This window comes from Vulpes lagopus, chromosome 16 (genome assembly GCF_018345385.1).
Source record: "Vulpes lagopus strain Blue_001 chromosome 16, ASM1834538v1, whole genome shotgun sequence".
Classification (NCBI taxonomy): domain Eukaryota; kingdom Metazoa; phylum Chordata; class Mammalia; order Carnivora; family Canidae; genus Vulpes; species Vulpes lagopus.
In genome coordinates, this window is record NC_054839.1 from 56,147,929 (window position 1) to 56,167,011 (window position 19,083).

Sequence of the window (19,083 nt, forward strand, 5' to 3'; positions counted from 1 at the left end):
CATACTATGCAAGCTTTTTCTTGTAGCACATAACTTATTTTGGGAAAAGGTTGTAGACCTAACTTTGAGTTTGCAAGACATCTCTTTTTCCCATTGCAGGATTTGCTTTTAATTTCAAAGATGTAAGATTTTTCTCTACTCTTGGGAGATAAATCTTTAAAAGAATAAAAATCATAGCTTTTGAACCACAGTTCATTATGGTTTATTTTTTTCTTTTTATATATAATAAATATTTCTAGTGTTTAATATTGGGCACATGAGAGGTGACCTTATTGCTTTAGAGGTTTGGAAACTTCTGAGATTTAAGATCAGATTTATTTTACATATCTGAAATCAGAAGTTTATATTCCAATCTCATTTGCTTTTTATCAGATACCAACAACTGCTAAATGACATCCATCAGTGTTACCTTGACCAGCGGGAGCTCCTTTTGGGCCCTAGTATCACTTGTACCGTAACAGAGTTAACAAGCCAGAATAATAGAGATCATTGTGCCTTGGTAAGCTTCTGCTAGTTCGGAATGATGTTAAACCTTCCTCTGAAATATTTTGATGTCCTAGAAGCTGTATGTAGGTATAAATGTTCTGGATCCCCTGTCAAAAAGCTTAAAGGATTTTTCTTTCAGTTATGAGACATCTGGTATAGTAATTAGCATTCAGCTTATCAAAATACTCTGATTTTGATTTATTTTTTAAAGAATGAAGATTGACAAACAACTGTTACTACTTGAAAGATGAAGTTTCAGAGTTTGTGGATTTATCCTGACAATTTAGTTTAACTTTTGCTGCGGAAGTGCTATTTTATTTAGTGATTTTAATTCGTATATAGAAAAATACACAAAGATTCTTTTATTAAATACCCCCTCTTTAACTAGAAAAGTAATTTCATTGTCAAAAGTTTAGAAAATAAAAGAAGAAAATAAAAATGAGTCATATTCACATTATGCAATAAATGGTTAAAAATCAACCATTTTCTGTTCTTCAGTGAGTTCTTTTATGAATATATGTGCACAATCTCATTGCAAATAAAAGATTTATTTTATTCATAAATGCTGAAATCATTATGTGTCTTTAACTGAAGGTAATGTGTGTTTCTTTCCTGCAGATTCGCAGTGGCTGTGCCTTTATGGTCCATGTATGCCAGGATGAGCACCAACTTTACAATGAATTTTTCACAAAACCAACATCAAAATTAGAGTAGGTGGTACACCAACTCTAACTCTTAGTTTTAAGATTTAATTTGCTAATCACTCTCATAGCATATTATAGGAGTATTTTAACATTAACTGCAGAGTGTTTTAACTTTTGTGGATGTGTGAACAATACTATTGGATAGGACAGTAGTTATTTTAAAATAAATGTGCAATTCAAAGGCCAACATGCTTTTATATTATTTATAATGTATCTATGGAGACAATACAGTAAAATAGTAAGAGTCCTATGTTGGGAACTAAGTCTTAGCAATCTATGTCTGTTTATCTCACTAAATATAATAATTCCTTCTAGTTGAAAAATTCTGTGGTTTTAACCAATGAAAGACACTTAAAAACACAGACATTATGTATTTAATACCCTTTCCTATTTTTCCCCCAAAGTGTCTTTCAATGCCTGTGTTAGTCACTTTTGGTTTCTTCATATTGGTGATGTTGACTCTTGAAAATATTCCAAGATTATGACTCTTGTAGTGAGGAAGAAACAAATGTATCTTATAGTTTTGATTAGGTTGATCACTTCTGATGAAATGCTATATATGAAAGTACTATTTAAGTTTTTCCTCTCAAATGTTCAAAATTGCCAAAAATACTTGTATGCCCAAGTGCTTTGAATTTTGTTTATCAAAATCCAAGTATTGAAGAAGTTTGAATTCATCTTTCGCAGGGAAAATGTTACATTTGATTCACAAATGATGTAGAATATAAAAGAATAGTTAAATCAACCAAAATATTTGTTACTGTGTTTAAGAGGATATATATATATATAAAGTATTGCTGAAATAAATAAGGTTGTAATGAATTGACATTTAGCTGGGGGAAGCTACTTTGGGGTGACTGTTGAAGACTGCTTTTGGATTTTGAGCTCTTAAAGCACAAAAAAATCTACAGTATTATTTTCACCCTTCACTTTTCATTTTATAATGTTCCCATGCACTATTTTCCAGTAGATTTTTATTTTTATTGACTGGAGGAAATCAATGTTGCCTTTTAAACTATTAGAAAATCCTGAAAAGATTACTACTTATAACCATGTTTTATTCTTTCATTTTAGTGAACTTTTGGAGAAACTCTGTGTGTCATTGTATGATGTCTTCAGGCCATTGATCATTCATGTTATTCACTTAGAGACTCTGTCGGAACTTTGTGGAATTCTTAAAAATGAGGTGCTTGAAGATCATGTACAGAACAATGGTAAATGATAATTAGAAGTGATAACCTCAAAAGTCTTAATTTTATCTGTGGCTCTCACAAATTCACTATTTGAAAACTCGCTATCCTCTACCCCACTTACCTATGTAAAGTTTAATATTTTTTATAGCCCGAGTTGGTGCCTTGTCCCTTTTAAAGTCAAGATGTACCTTATTTTTTTGACTAATGGTACAAATTAAATGGGGAAAGAGTTTTAAAATCTGGACAAAATTAGTAATGAAATATGGTTAACTATTCTTCCTGGCATCTGAAATCCAGAGTGAATTGTTGGTTTTTGCTTAGACATTTTTTTTTTTTTTTAAGATTTTATTAATTATGAAAGAGACAGAGAGAGAGGCAGAGACATAGGCAGAGGGAGAAGGAGACTCCATGCAGGAAGCCTGATGTGGGACTCGATCCTGGAACTACAGGATCATGCCCTGAGCCAAAGGCAGACACTTAACCAATGAGCCACCCAGGTGTCCCTAGACATTTCTAATACATTCTTACCAAAATACTTAAAATCATGACTATATTGCATACTCTTCATTTAAAAACAGGAATTGTTTTAGTGTACATATATAATAATGACCTATCTTTTTTGAAATTACAGATAAGCAATTCTCTGGAAAACTCTAACCATCTGATATATTCTTTAATATTTGATTTGTCATAGAGAACCTCATTTTCCTAATGAGATTTAAGTAACTTTAAAAAAAACTCTTCAAGTAATTATTTTACTAGCAGAAATTATTGTTCTCATTTTGATTTTCGTTAGGAGACACTTTAGGTTTTTTATGCTTCCAAAGTTTCTTATTCTGCGTTTAATTCATTCTAAGATGTGTATTTTCTTACATATTAATGCCTCTCAATTATATTAATTTGAATATTTATGTTATGCAATGTTTTCAACACCCTGCCCTTGGAAAGTTGTTACTGAATTACTGCTTTGTTTTAATACTGATGTCATCTAAAGAATGCAGAAATGCTATATAAACTCGTATTTCATCTTAATTTTTTACTCACTTTTCTTTGTGGAAACATTAACAAGTTGTTTAATATCTGTGGAACTCCATTTAATTTTAAAACTGGAATGATACAACTAGTAAGCTGCTCCAGCTGTCTCTCAGGATTGGTCTGAAGCTGAATGAGATAACTTTTAAAAGCACAAAACACTTTAAAATTTAGACTTTATTATTCACATTAATAATAGAAATAATATCATAGAGTTTCAGGAAGAAGATATAAGGGCAAATTTATTTCCCAGTTTTAAATTTGAGGAAATTGAAGGACATTTATTAAATTTTTCTGAGGTCATTGAGTCATAATGAAATAGAATGCAACCACAGTCCCTGAGGCCAAATTACTTCCTATTACTACTAGACACTTGAGTAATATTTTTGCTTGTTTAAAGAAAGTATTTTTCTAAATACAAAGGAATGGATGATTACATTTTCTTACCAGCTGAACAACTGGGAGCATTTGCAGCTGGAGTAAAACAGATGTTAGAAGATGTCCAAGAGCGCCTCGTCTACAGAACTCACATCTACATTCAGACAGACATCACAGGGTACAAACCTGCTCCTGGAGATCTGGCTTATCCTGACAAGTTGGTGATGATGGAGGTAGGGTTCCCTTAATTCATTTTGATCTCTCCCTTGGCCGCATACACCTTTTGGTATTAGTGAAAATAGGATTTTTCTTTTTAATTCTCATTCAAGGTATAAAATCAAGATAAACTTATCATAAAATCACAGGAAATGAAATTTTAAAAAATTGAATAAAAGATTTATTAGGTTGTTTTTCCTTCAAGTTGTATTTTATAACTCAGTTCCCTCCCCTTTTTAGGAAATGAATGTTCTCAATTTTTTAAAAGATTTATTATGTACTTTTGTGCATGCATGAGCATGGGGAGGGGCAGAGAGAGAAGGAGAGGGAACGGGAGAATTTCAGGCAGCTTCCTTCCCGAGCGTGGAGCCTGATCCCACGACTCTGAGATCACAACCTGAGCTGACATCAAGAGTTGGACACTTAATCCCCTGAGCCACCCAGGTGCCCCGCTTTCTCAATTTTTAAATTGAATTTGTGCTCCCTGTGATTTCTCTTTTTTTTTAATAAATGGCATAGAAGAGGATTGATAACATAGGAGCCACCATAGTTGATTTTCATATAACCATGTGTCATGCTGTCTCATAAAAACCCTGTAGGCCATCTCTTCAAAATTCTGCAGTACCAATGTCCAGTTTATGGTGTGAAGAGTTACCTCACTGATCATTTGTCTCACTGATGCAGTTACACATGAATCTTTATTTTCTTTGAGTGCTAGACTGAGTTTAAATAATGCTGAGGATATTAGTGCTAAAACAGAATTAGAACCTAGAAATTTTTTTTTTTTTTAAGTAGGTTCCATGCCCAGTGTGGAACCCAGCATGAGACTTGAACTCACAACCCTGAGATCAAGACCTGAGCTGAGATCGAGTCAGATACTTAACCAATAACCAACTAAGTCACTCATGCGCCCCAGAACCTAGAACTTTTTTAATAGAAGTTTCAAATATGAGCAAAAAGTAGAGAGAATAATATAATTAACTCTTACACATCATTACCCTAGCTTCCACATGGCCAGTCTTAGTTCACTTAGACCTCCATTACTCCTCTTCCCTACCATTAGTTACATTGGAGCAAATTCCTAACATTTTATTAATAAATACTTCAGTAGGTGACTTTTTTTTTTTTTCTTTTCAGTAGGTGACTTTAAAAGGTAAGGGCACATTTTATTTTTTTGCAGTGAAGTCTTTTTTTTTCCAGTTTTATTGAAAGGAATTGACATATATCAGCAAATTTAAGGCATAGACTATGATGATTTGATTTATATACTTTGTAAAATAATGACCACAATAGGGTATCCCTGGGTGGCTCAGCAGTTTAGCGCCTGCCTTTGGCCCAGGGTGCGATCCTGGAGTCCCGGGATCGAGTCCCGCGTAGGGCTTCCGGCATGGAGCCTGCTTCTCCCTCTGCCTGTGTCTCTGCCTCTCTCTCTCTCTCTCTCTCTCTCTCTCTCTCTCTATGTCTATCATAAATAAATAAATAAAATCTTAAAAAAAAAAAATAATGACCACAATAGGTTTAGTTAACATCAGTCATCTCATGTGGATAACAATACAAAGAAAAGAAATTTCTCTTTGTGATAAGCTCTTAGGGTCTACCTCTGAACAACTTTCCTATCTATACACAGTCTTATTGTTAACTATGATCATCATGTTGTAAGTTACATTTATAGTATTTATTTTATAACTGAAAATTTGCACTTTTTAAAACAATTTTTTAGATTTCACATGTGAGATCATACAGTATTTGTCTTTCTCTGACTTCACTTAGCATAATGTCTTCAGGGTCTATCCATGTTGTTGCAAATTGTAGAATTTCGTTATTTTATTTTTTTTTAAATAATTTTTATTTATTTATGATAGTCACAGAGAGAGAGAGAGAGGTAGAGACACAGGCAGAGGGAGAAGCAGGCTCCATGCACCGGGAGCCCGATGTGGGATTCGATCCCGGGTCTCCAGGATCACGCCCTGGGCCAAAGGCAGGCGCCAAACCGCTGCGCCACCCAGGGATCCCTCGTTATTTTTTTTAATGGCCAAGTGATATTCCACTATCTCTATAGATCACAACTTCTTTATCCATTCATTCATTGGTAGACACTTAGGTTGTTTCCATGTCTTAGCTATTGTGAGTAATGCTGGCAGTTAACATGGGGGTGCAGATACTCTTTTGAATTAGTGTTTTCATTTCCTTTGGATATATTCCCAGAAGTGGAATTGCTGGGTCATATGGTAGTTCTGTTTTTAATTTTTTGAAGATCCTGTATACTGTTCTCCAGAGTGGCTGCATCAGTTTACAGTTCTGCCAATAGAGAACAAGGGTTCCCTTTTCTCCATATCCTTACCAATACTTTTTCTTTTTGTCTCTTGTCTTTTTGATAATTGCCATTCTAACAGGCATGAGATGGTATCTCATTGTGGTTTTAATTTGCATTTCCCTGATGATTATTGATGTCGAGCATCTTTTCATTCCCTGTTGGTCATTTGTATATCCTCTTTGGAAAAGTGTTGATTCAAGTCCTTCATCCATTTTTAATTGGGTTGCTTGGTTTTTATGCTATTGAGTTGTATGAGTCTTTATTAACTCCTGATCAGATAGATGGCTTACAAATGTTTTTTCCCATTCTGTAAGTCATGTTTTTGCTTTGTTGATGGTTTCTTTTGCTGTGCAGAAGCTTTTTAGTTTAATGCAGTCCTACCTGTTTATTTTGCTGAGCGCACTTTTCATTTTAATACAACTGTGACATAGTTATCACAGCTAAAAACGTTATTGTAGTTCCTTAATATCATTGAAAATTCAATTGAATCTGGAATTTTTTCAGATTTAGTAGTTGTTAGTGTTTTGTCCCACTTTATCTCTTTGTATGTTTTATTACTGAACCATTTGAGGGATCCCTGGGTGGCGCAGCGGTTTAGCGCCTGCCTTTGGCCCAGGGCGCGATCCTGGAGACCTGGGATCGAATCCCACGTCGGGCTCCCAGGTGCATGGAGCCTGCTTCTCCCTCTGCCTATGTCTCTGCCTCTCTCTCTCTCTCTCTCTCTGTGACTATCATAAATAATAAAATTAAAAAAAAAATTTGAACCATTTGAAAGTAAATTATAGACATTGTGATACTTCACTTCTGAATACTTCAGTTCTTACTGTCCTAAGAATAAAAATATTTTTCACATAATCACATGCATATATATTTTTTTACATATATAACAATTAACATTGATTCAACAATATTGTTTATATGCAGTACATATTCAAATGTGCCCAGTTGTCCTTCAAATATCCTGAAAATAGGATAAAAAAATTTAATAGGTGGAATCCAGTCAAGGTTACCGTTTCTCCCTGTTTTTTTTTTTTTTTAATGACATTGGCTTTTTTTAAAGAGACTGAGCTGGCTTTATTGTAGAATGTGCCACATTCTGGATTTGTCTTATTGTTTTCTTCATATTTAGATTCAGATTAAACTTTTGTCTTTAAAACAATTTTTTTTTGCAAGAATACTACACAGCTGATGTGTACTTAACTCATGACATCAAAGGCACATAATGTCAGGAAGTCCCACAATTGGTTAAGGTAGTAATCGCTAACTTTCTTCATTATAAAAGTTCATTATCAAAAACAAAACAAAACAAAAGTCCATTATCCCCTTTATAATTAGTGAGTAATGATGAAATGATACTTTGGGATTATGTGGGGTTTATGTTCCCCAGCATCTTTTTACCTGGTGGTTATTGGAACCATTAATGATCTGTGCCTAAACTAGTTATTATGTTAGGAGTAGCAAAATAGCAATTTTCTTATCTGCCATTTCTTCTGCATTTATTAGTTGGCATTCTACTGTGTAAAGAATTAATTTCTCTTTCTTGCTCCCTTTTTCCTACCTCTGACCCTTCTAGACTAGCGGAGTTTTTAAAAAATTTATTATAATCTATTGCCATTTTTCTTTTTGAAGCTCAGAATTGTCCCAGATTTGACCAGTGGAAGATGGCTTCTTTGTCCCTTAGACAGCTTTTAGATGGCTTCTTTGTCCTTTTGACATGTTCCTGTAATTTTTGAGGACTTCTTCCTTTTTTATAAACAGTTTTATTGAATTATAGTTTATAAACCCCAAATTCACCCACTTAGAGTTTATAATTTAGTGGTTTATAATATATTCATGGATAGGTGGAACCATCACCATACTCAATTTTAGACCATTTTCACCATCTCAGAAAGCAACCCTGTACCTTTAGCTGTCAGCCTTCTAGTCTGAGGCAGACACTGATTTCTGCCTATAGATTGCTCTATTTTAAACATTTCGTATGAATAGAATTATGTAATATATGGTCTTTTGTGATGTCTTTCACTTAGCATGTCTTCACAGTTCATCTATGTTATAGCATGTATTAGTACTTTTTTCCTTTTTAATGGCTGGATAATATTCCACTGTATGATTGTAATAGATGTATCACATTTTGTTTATCCATTTGTCCACTGATGGACACTTGGGTTGCTTCCGCCTGTTGGGTGTTATAAATAATATTGGTTCAAACATTCACATACACATTTTTGTGTGGACATGAGTTTTCATTTCTGTTGTGTATATGCCTAGGAGTGGAATTGCTATGTTATAGTAACTATCTGTTTACTCAGAATAGCTAGATTGTTTTCCAGAGTGGCTGTACTAGTTTACATTCCTACCAGCAGTGTATGAGGGTTCTGATTTCTCCGCCATTTTCTTTTTTAAAGGTTTTATTTATTTAGTTTAAGAGAGAGTGTGTGCAAGCAGAGGGAGAGGGAGAGATATAATCCTTAAGCAAACTCCCCAGTGAGTATGAAGCCTGATGTAGGCTCAGTCCCCTGACTCTGAGATCATGATTTGAGCCCAAATCAAGAGTTGAATGCTTTCACTTGCCATGAGGGAAATACAAATCAAAACCACAATGAGATACCATCTCACACCAGTGAGAATGGGGAAAATTAACAAGACAGGAAACAACACATGTTGGAGAGGATGTGAGAAAGGGAAACCCTCTTGCACTGTTGGTGGGAATGTGACCTGGTGCAGCCACTCTGGAAAACTGTGTGGAGGTTCCTCAAAGTGTTAAAAATAGAACTGCCCTATGACCCAGCAATTGCACTGCTGGGGATTTACCCCAAAGATACAGATGCAGTGAAACAGCAGGATACCTGCACCCCAATGTTTCTAGCAGCAATGTCCACAATAGCCACACTGTGGAAGGAGCCTCGGTATCCATGGAAAGATGAATGGATAAAGAAGTTATGGTCTGTGTATACAATGGAATATTACTCAGCCATTAGAAATGACAAATATCCATCATTTGCTTCAACGTGGATGGAACTGGAGGGTATGATGCTGAGTGAAGTAAGTCAATCGGAAAAGGACAAACATTATATGGGTCTCATTCATTTGGGGAATATAAGAAATAGTGAAAAGGAATAAAGGGGAAAGGAGATAAAATGAGTGGGAAATATCAGTGAGGGTGACGGAACATGAGAGACTCCTAACTCTGGGAAATGAACAAGGGGTGGTGGAAAGGGAGGTGGGCGGGTGGTTGGGGTGACTGGCTGACAGGCATTTGACGGGATGAGCACTGGGTGTTATCCTATATGTTGGCAAATTGAACTCAATAAAAAATATACAAAATAGGGGATCCCTGGGTGGCTCAGCGGTTTAGCGCCTGCCTTTGGCCTGGGGCGCAATCCTGGAGTCCCGGGATCAAGTCCCACGTCGGGCTCCCGGCATGGAGCCTGCTTCTCCCTCCTCCTGTGTCTCTGCCCCCCCCCCCCCGCCGTCTATCATGAATAAATAAATAAATAAATAAATCTTAAAAAAAATGTATATATATACAAAATAAATAAATAATCACAAAAAAAGAGTTGTAATAATTGTGTTGTTTTAAAGCTAACAGGCTTGAAATATATCAGGCTATTTAGTTTATTGCCCTTGCCTATTTTAAGAATTTTCTCAACTTTCATCCCTTCGCCTGACTTCTATTTACATTTATATTTTGGATAATTAATTATTTGCATAGTACTTCTTGCTAATAATATATAAAATCAGCCTTATAGGAATCAGATATATGATAGGTAGGACATATAGTTTTGAGGCTGTTTGTTTATTACCCAGCTTTTATTACTCTGCAGGCTCATAGTAGGAATATTGCTAATAATTCCAAGGAAAGGTAGATAATCCCTTTGCAGGAGTTACTTGGCTTTGAAGGCCACAAAGTTGGTATGATGAAGACTAGCTCTGTTTCTCAGTCCAGTCTGGGGAATTGTATTCTCATTCCTTCTTCCCCTTCTTTCTTTGTCTTCTTTATGAATTTCAGCTTTATATTTTAGATAGAATGCCTGTTTTAATAGTTCTGATAGGATGTTAGGTGATGAAGCTTACTAGAAGTTGCCCTCCCACTGTAACTTAGTGATATATTTAGTATGTTTACTTAGTCATCACATGACCAGTATCCTAATGCTTTCTTGTGTGGACCTTTTGGCTTAAGGATACCACTTTTCAGTAAATATGCTTGCTTTGTTTTTCTTTTGGTGTGGGGCAGGGGCATAAGGTGATCCTGCTGTGACACTTGTATACCATTTAGGGATTGGCTGTACTTTCTGGTTTCTGCATGCAGAGAGGACTGGCTCGAGCCATATGGAGTCTGTCTCCCAAACGGTTTTCTGGCCATTCCTTTTGGTAGTAGCTTTGTTAGTTCTTCATTTCTGTATATTTCTACCTTTATAAAGCTATAAATATGAATTAGTGAGATTTTCATTATTAACTTAGTAGTTAGTGACGTGTGTCTATTTGATGTTATTCTTTAGACAGTGAAGAAGGGTTTCAAAAATAGTATACTGTAGCTATTCTCACATAAAGAGAAAGCCAGTTGTTTAGATTGGCCAGTTAATTGATAAAAGTACTTCTGATTCAGAATATATCCTCCTATCCAATCTTAAACTTTGTTTCTAAGCATAAAGTTGAAAATTAGCTTCCTATATACTAACCTGTGTATTTCACCCTTCAGCAGATACCTGGTAATGGTTCTGAAATTAGTGGTATATTTATGGGAATAGAGACACTATACTAATTTAATTTTTTCATTTCCGTAGGTGGTTTTGCTGTGGTTCTCTTCATTAGTCCATTTATTTATTAACTAGTTTTTTTAACTTTATTGAAAAAAACATGTTCATATTGCCAAACACAGCTGAAAGCTACACTTTAATATTTCTTCTGATTTCTTTATATAGCAAATTGCAAAGAGTTTAAAAGATGAGCAGAAGAAGGTACCTTCAGAAGCTTCATTTTCAGATGTTCGGTTAGAGGAAACGGAGTCTAATAATCTAACAAAATCTGGTATGTTATGGTGTTCAACTCTTTTATTCATTTGTTTAAACTTTTATTGAGGACTTGTCATGTTCTAGGCATGATAAACAGTTTTCTGCCTTTGAGGAGCCCACACTTGGGTGGGGGGGGTGGAGATTGATAAGCCACAGATATAATTGAGTGGTGACATGCTAAAGATATGTACAGTGCACTCTTGGGCCATAGTAGAAGGGCATCAGAATTATGAAGGGAGATGAGGTTTGAGTGCAGGAAGGTGAGTTCGGTGAGAGATGTGGTATCTGAAAGCTGTACTGTATAAAGAAAAGAACGAGAGAACCAGGTGAAGTAAGGTTGTTTAAGATAGAATAGCCTGGAGGAGGATGTAGGAATGGAAGACCGTGGTGGTTTTGGGGAAGTCAAATGGTTTTGGTATGTTTGGGCATAGGTTGGTTGTAGGGAAGAGCAGATAAAACAGGCCAGGTAGGTGTCCATGATAGTCCCATGGACTTTGGACTCCTTCTAATATAGTGTTTTGGCAAATTCCACATTTGCATCTTATAAATATATTGAGTACCTGGGACTGGGATAAGATACTGATAAAAGTATATGGGATAGTTTGGACTAGGGTGCATGTTATGAAAGAAACGAAATTGTCCAAGAAGCGTCCTGAGTATTTATGAATTATGTAGACCACAAGCTAGATGGGAAGCAGGGTTATTCCTTCTGCTCTCCTTTTCAGTGTAAGGGAGACACTGAAGCTCACCTCCTCATGGAGCTGGGACTGACTGGGAGTTGGGGTAGTGAGAATGGGAGGCTTTAAAGAGCCCCAATTGTCTCTAATCCCCAGGTTTAGGGCATCTTCAGTTATTGTGTGATATTCTATGAATAGTTGTGATACCTCAAAGCCAGAATGCCAAGCGGCTTGGATAGTCCCTCTTTGGCGAAGCCATTTTATCACACTTGCCTCATAGAAAGAGAGACTCATTGGGGGTTAAAATTTCCTCCTTTGAAATAGAACCTGTGCCGTATCTTAGTATACCTTTTGATCCTAGTATACACCTTGGACCTAGTAAACCTCTGCAAGAGTAATTGGAGAGATTAGAGTACATTTCTGTCTTATAGACCTTGGTCTTGTACATCTTCCCTTTCCCCAGTTAATTCTATTCTTTTACCCATGCCTGGCCTTGATATAAATAAGGTATTGTTGGCAGAACTATAGAGACTAGTTAGGAGATTGTTTTGTTTTCATTTGGAAGATAAAAGTTTGAGCTAGGGCACTGACAAGAGGATGGAGAGAAGTGAATAGATGAGACATCTGATTAAAAGCTTGAATCAATAGAATTTGAGGACACACTAGTTGTGGGGGCTGAGACAGACTTAGCAGGTCCATGTGGACAACTGGGAGAATCTGTGTATATCAGTCTAGAGCTGTACTGTTCAGTATGGTTCAGCAGCCTGCCATTGAACATGTGAAATGTGACTCATAGGAATATCCTGTTAGCATATAAAATGCACACCAGATTTCAAAGACTTAATATGAAATAAGATAGAAAATACCTTATTACTAATATGTCTTGAATACATGTTAAAATGGTGATATTTTGGATATATATTGGGTTAAAAATATTAAAACTCATTCCACTTATTTTCTTTTTAATTTTTTTAATGTGGCATTTTAATATGTTACATTTATGGCTCACATTGTGTTTGTCTCGGACAGTACTTCTCTAGAGCCTTAAAAAGGACTGAGTTGGAGGATGAAGATTGTAGAGTAGTTGACACTTTGGGCTTGTGTGTAGAATCACTTCAGGACAGATAGTAGTAGAGTAGCAATAGCAGAAATCTGGAGAGAATACTTCAGCAGATGCTAACAGTAAAGAGCAAATGGAATTAGAGGAGTGTCCTGGGCTGACAGCGAGATAGGTCAGAAGCAAGGGGATAGGATGTGATTGAAGACAAAGTAGGAGGGCTTGACATAGTGTTAGGTAAAGCGTGAGAAATGGAAGATCACAAAGATACTGTGGTCAGAGAATGAGATGCTAAGATTTAATAATTAAGAGATGAAATAGTTTGGAGTGGTAAGAATGTCTGTAGAAAATATTAAAGTAATTCTGAAAGAAAGTCTTGAGAAAATCTGTATGGTAGGGAATGCAGGGATGGAAGTGAAGGTCTTCAGAATTGACAACCATGTGGTTGTCCATATGGTTATTGATGCTATTTAGAGTGTGATAGAATTTGGGATAGAAAGCAAGACTGAGTCAAGCAGCAAGGGGCGGAAAAAAAAGAGTATATAATCACTTTTCTTGGTTCTTGGTTTCTTGGTATGTTGGAAGTGAAAATGAGAAGCCTCCAAAGTGAGAGCTTTAAACAACATGATGTTCATATAGTGTAACTAGGTGCCAGGGCAAATTGATAGAGGGACCATAGTGTGAAGAGGCTGATTATCAGTATGTTTAAAAGAATAGGCCCTATTCTCTACATAGAGCAGTTCAGGGGAGGATGGGGCTCATGGAGATAGAGGAGGATGCCAGAGGAAGATTGCAGGAGGAAGAAGCCCTGCTCTTCAAAAGAGGCAGCCAATAGCTACTCCCCTTTTGATGTGTTGTCATGTAAATTGACTTTCCCTCTGTCATAAGCCAACTTCTGCTTTAAAGTACTTAAATAGATAAGTTTCACTGAACTTGTATTTGGGAGTACTTTTTTGGCTCTATTTTATATTGAAGGAGGGATCCTACAGATATGATAATCTTAGCACAACTAGAGATGTTTAATTTCCTAAACATTCTTTGATATAATTTGTCGAGTTTATTCTTTTTAAGGAACTTCCTATAAAGTAGATATTTTAAGGTAGTGCCTTAGAGAGGAGCTTTTAAAATTACATGTGAAAGTTTATGTACTTTTGAAAAGCAGAAAGTTAAAGTGAAAAGCAGAATTGTAAAGTGAAAGCACTAACCTACAACATTCTCTCTTTTTCCCCATATACCACGACCTCCAGACCTTCTTCTAAGCATAGGCCGTTTTAGCTCTTTTTTTTTAAAAAAAAAAAAAAGGACTGTGCTTTCCTTGGCTATACTTTTATATTTTTATTATTGAAAAGATTTCAAATATACCAAAAAGCAGAAGGAATGATACAACAAACAGTGAACACTAGTACTCACCATTTGGATTCAAGACTTTACATTTTATCACATTATATATACATAATATTCTTTGGTTAATCATTGTATTTTTATTTTTTTTAAGTTTATTTAATCTCTACACCCAGTTTGAGGCTCGAACTCACGACCCCAAGATCAAGAGCCTCATACTCCTCCAGCTGAGCCAGCCAGGTGCCCCAGTCTTTCGCTAAAGATTGCCATCATTGCCAGTTTATTCTTGAGTATTTCATTATCTCTCTAAAAAAAGGACATCTCTTATATAACCACAAAACTTTATTGCACTAAAACATTTAGTAGAGTTTCCTAATGTCTTCTAATACCCAGTCTATATTTCATGATCCCTTCTTGTTCCAAAGTATTACCTTAACTTTGCTTATGTGGCTCATTTGAACTCTGGTGATTGTGCTTTCCTTACAAAGATGTCTCTGTTCAACTGAGCTTCCCGCCTGTTGCTCCTCACCTTCACCAGAGTGTCTGCCCTGTCTCAGAGCGAGGGGGGACATTACTCTTGGGAATTGGATAGACTAAGTAGGCCTGTAAGTAATACAGCTAAGAGCATGGAAGGCAGGCTGTCAAGCTTTGATTAATTTTCCTGTTTCACATTGCTTTATTTTCTTGTCATTCAATCCCTCCATTGATTCCCACTTGCTTCCACATGACTACATACAGATCTACCTCCTTTTTGAATAAGGTGTATGTATACTGTTTATTTATTCCATAAAGATTATTGATCAGGGTTCTAGAATAGCTGTTTGAGTTAAATACACACACACACACACACACACACACACACACACACACGAGGCTGGAATGTATATATGTATTTATGTGCAGTGTCACTTAATTGTGTTAAATACCAGCTGTCATGGATTCCTGTGGGTTCCTATGGCATTCTTGATTAAAGGTGAAAAAACCTAGAGAAAAAATAGATGCCTCCAGCTATTGATAACTAATAACAGTTTATAGTTAACATGCAAATAAGACAAACCTCCAATGTGTGTGAAATGTGTCTTTTTTTTCCACTTGGGTTTTTAGGTTCAACAGAATCCCTCAATCCTAGACCACAGACCACAATTTCTCCAGCAGACCTTCATGGAATGTGGTATCCTACAGTTCGAAGAACTCTTGTGTGTCTCTCCAAATTGTACAGATGTATAGATGTACGTGTGTAAATTCTTAAGTATTTACTGTAAATTGCTTGCCCTTTCATGTGAAATTTAAAAATTTTAAGATCTTGATGTAGTATTTTGTTGGGTATTAAATGAGAATCATGATTTTTAGAGACCAAGGTAAGTTTAAGATAAACCTAATTTAAAAAAAAAAAAAGATAAACCTAATTTAGGGATTCTTTCTTTTTGAAAGAGTTTATTTATTAAAGAGAGAAAGCATGAGGCAGGGGGAGGGGCAGAGGAAGAGAGAACCAGACTGCTAAACAGGGAGCCCGATGTGGGGCTTGATCCCAGGATTGTGGGGCAGACACTTACCCAACTGAGCCACCAGCCACCCCTAATTTAGGAATTCTTAACCTGTTCATTCTGTAGACCCTTGGAATTCACTAGTGGCCTTTGGAGAGTCTATGAACGCCTTGAAATTGTGGGTATAATTGTGTTTGTATGTCTATATTTGTGTCTTTCTTAGGAGAGAGAAGGGATCTATGATCACATAAAAATTTAAAACTACTGGTTAGTTCATTTATTTTCATTTGTAGGTAAGGAAAAAGACATGCAGAAAGGTTACATGATAATGTCTACTGTCACATGGGTATAATATATATTTAATATTAAATTTATTATTAAGTGCATCTACTTTAATTTAGGTTTTTAAAATAAGGATTATTTATTTTCAAGAAAGCATGTGTGTACCTATGCATTAGTGAGGGGAGAGGCAAAGGGAGAGGGAGAGGAAGAGTGTATTTCAAGCAGACTCTGCACTGAGCCTGACCCAGGGCTTGATTTCATGACCGTGAGATTATGTCCTGAGATGAAGCCAGGAGTCGAGTGCTTAACCAACTGAGCCACCTGGGCACTCCATTATTTTAGTTTTGAACTCCGTTTAAATCGATATTCTTTTTTTTTAAAGATTTCTTTCTTTTTTTTTTTTTTAAGATTTTATTTATTCATGAGAGACATAGAGAGAGAGAGAGGAGGGGGCAGAGACATAGGCAGAGGGAGTAGTAGGCTCCATGCAGGGAGCCTGATGTAGGACTCAATCCTGGGACTCTAGGATCAGGCTCTGGGCCAAAGGCAGGTGCTAAACCATTGAGCCACCCAGGCGTCCCAAGATTTATATATTTATTTGAGAGAGAGAGAGAGAGAGAGAGAGAGAGTGAACATGGAACTGGGGGTGTGGAGAGAAGGACAGAGGGGGAGAGAAAATCTTTAGCAGATTTCCCACCATGTGCAGACTCCAGCTTGGGCTTGATTTCATGATCCTGATATAATGACCTGAGCTGAAATCTGAAATCAAGAGTCAGAGGAGCTTAACTGACTGAATCAGGCACCTCTAACTCAACATTCTTAACAAGTAGTATTAAGAATCCATGTGTTTCTTTTTTTTTTTTTTTTAAAGATTTTATTTATTTATTCATGAGAGACACAGAGAGAGGCAGAGACACAGGCAGAGGGAGAAGCAGGCTCCATGCAGGGAGCCCAACGTGGGATTTGATCCTGGGTCTCCAGGGTCACACCCTGGGCTGAAGGCAGACGCTCAACCGCTGAGCCACCCAGGCGTCCCAATCCATGTGTTTCTAACCATGAACTAATTTTAGTTATTTGCTGAAATAACTAAAACAGTACCTTTTCTTTTTCTTTTTTTTTTAAGTACTACCTTAAACTCTGTGCATTGATTTAGGTCAGAGTTAGTGTAAACATTCTGGAATGTTTAATGATCCGATTATCAATCTTGACAGATTAGAGTTGTCTTTACCTATTTAGTGTTAGGAGTTTGCTGCTGAAATAGTTTATACAATTTAATTTTTTAAAAAGTTTTATTTGTTTAAGTAATCTCTACACCCAACATGGGACTTGAACTTATAACCCTGAGATCAAGAATTGTATGCTCCTCCAACTGAGCCAGCCAGGTGCCCTTAAAATTCAGTGTTTAATTTAAAATTTGATTGTTACAACTCAAATAGTATGTAAAAGTAAAAAGTGGTTAAATACAAGAGCAATGTAATTAATTGTCAAGATGGTATTATTTTCTTTAGACAAGAGTTCGAAGGGAGTGTTATATCCCCCTGCCCAAATGCTCCATATCTTAGAGGCCTAGGGGCAGGCAAGATTGCACAGTTGTTTCATTGGTTCAGTAGAGTGCACAGTGCTTAATGTCTATTTTAAGCTACATAGCTATTGGAATTTGTGCTTAGATTTTGAAATTCAACCAGAAAATATCTTTTGGCCTGTTCTGGGACTTTTAGCATGAGGCCAGATCACCTCTTCAGTTAGATGTCTTACCTCTTTTGCCCAGCTAATGAGTTGTCTTCCAGAAGGAGGTTTGGACTTTGGCATCTCCTCTTCCCCAGATTCCCCAGTATGTGTGCTGAATGATGGTATATGAGAATGATGGCTCAGTTACTGGGATTCAGTAACTTCGTAGAGTAGAGCAAGATCTCGAGGGACACATGAGGGTGTATTCCACATAGAACCTGTTACCATGATAGGCCCTTGTGAAGCCTTTTAGGTGCTTAACAGGGATTTTAGCCAAACAGTAGGATAGACCTGAGATACCACTCTCCCTGTTTTTATTTTATGTCCGGGGGCCGGCCTAATTTCTTTTTTTTTTTTTTTTAATCTAGCTTATGTCCAAATCTTATCCCTCTCTATCTTAAGCATTTGAGGCAAGGAAAGCCAAGTCTAGTGAAAAACTCATAATGAAGACTGAGCAGGGGGAAGGGAAGGTCTTCCTCAGGCAGGGGCAGTGACCTAGCAAGAGGCATCCCTAATCTTTTTTACTGCGGAAGCCTCATGGAAAACACATGAGAGGGAAGCAGTACAAAAAGAGAATAACATCAAGTTAGGACCCAGGACTGTGGCCTCATAATAAATATCTTGCTCACATTCCTCCATATCGGTTCTCTCTCAGATGGGATGGAAGCAGGGTGGGAAGCAAGGGACTGCAGGCAACCCTGCGCAGACCACCATGTGACACCTCTGGAAGATACAGAAATGGCAGAATTAAATTAAGACTCCTACTTTGCATGCTATTTGTAACCTAATTACTTTGTTTTTACCTAATTATATCTTATAAAAATTTTATTGCTTTCTTTAGCATTTCTGTATTTCATGCACAGTATTGTATAATTTATATTTACTAGTATTTTATTTGTCAACTTCTCCATCATTGAACATTTATTTGTGTTTTTTTTTTGCTGTTTTAAATAATGTACTCAAGAGCCATGTGCATGAATTTTATGATACAACAGTGATTGTTGGGATACATTTTTAGAAGTGGATTTATCGAGGCTTTGTTTTAGAGTTGGTTTTATTGATTTGAAAAGCAGCCTACAACATGAGACCATATTGGAATCAGGGCTCTGTGGGTCAGAACCACATCTACCTTGTTCACCCACCCCTGTGCATCCAACATTTAGCACAGAGCCTAGCATG

At 36.5% G+C, this 19,083-nt stretch overlaps 1 protein-coding gene across 1 annotated transcript in view; it reads left to right on the forward strand.

Moving 5' to 3' along the window:
* COG3 (component of oligomeric golgi complex 3) overlaps window positions 1-19,083 on the forward strand; it is a 68,780-nt gene that overhangs the window by 25,477 nt on the left and 24,220 nt on the right. The window contains exons 10-15 of the mRNA XM_041731182.1: window positions 373-499; window positions 1,105-1,196; window positions 2,265-2,404; window positions 3,866-4,026; window positions 11,246-11,351; window positions 15,515-15,639. Of these exons, the coding sequence (XP_041587116.1) occupies window positions 373-499; window positions 1,105-1,196; window positions 2,265-2,404; window positions 3,866-4,026; window positions 11,246-11,351; window positions 15,515-15,639 (751 nt within the window). The remainder of the gene's footprint in view (window positions 1-372; window positions 500-1,104; window positions 1,197-2,264; window positions 2,405-3,865; window positions 4,027-11,245; window positions 11,352-15,514; window positions 15,640-19,083) is intronic.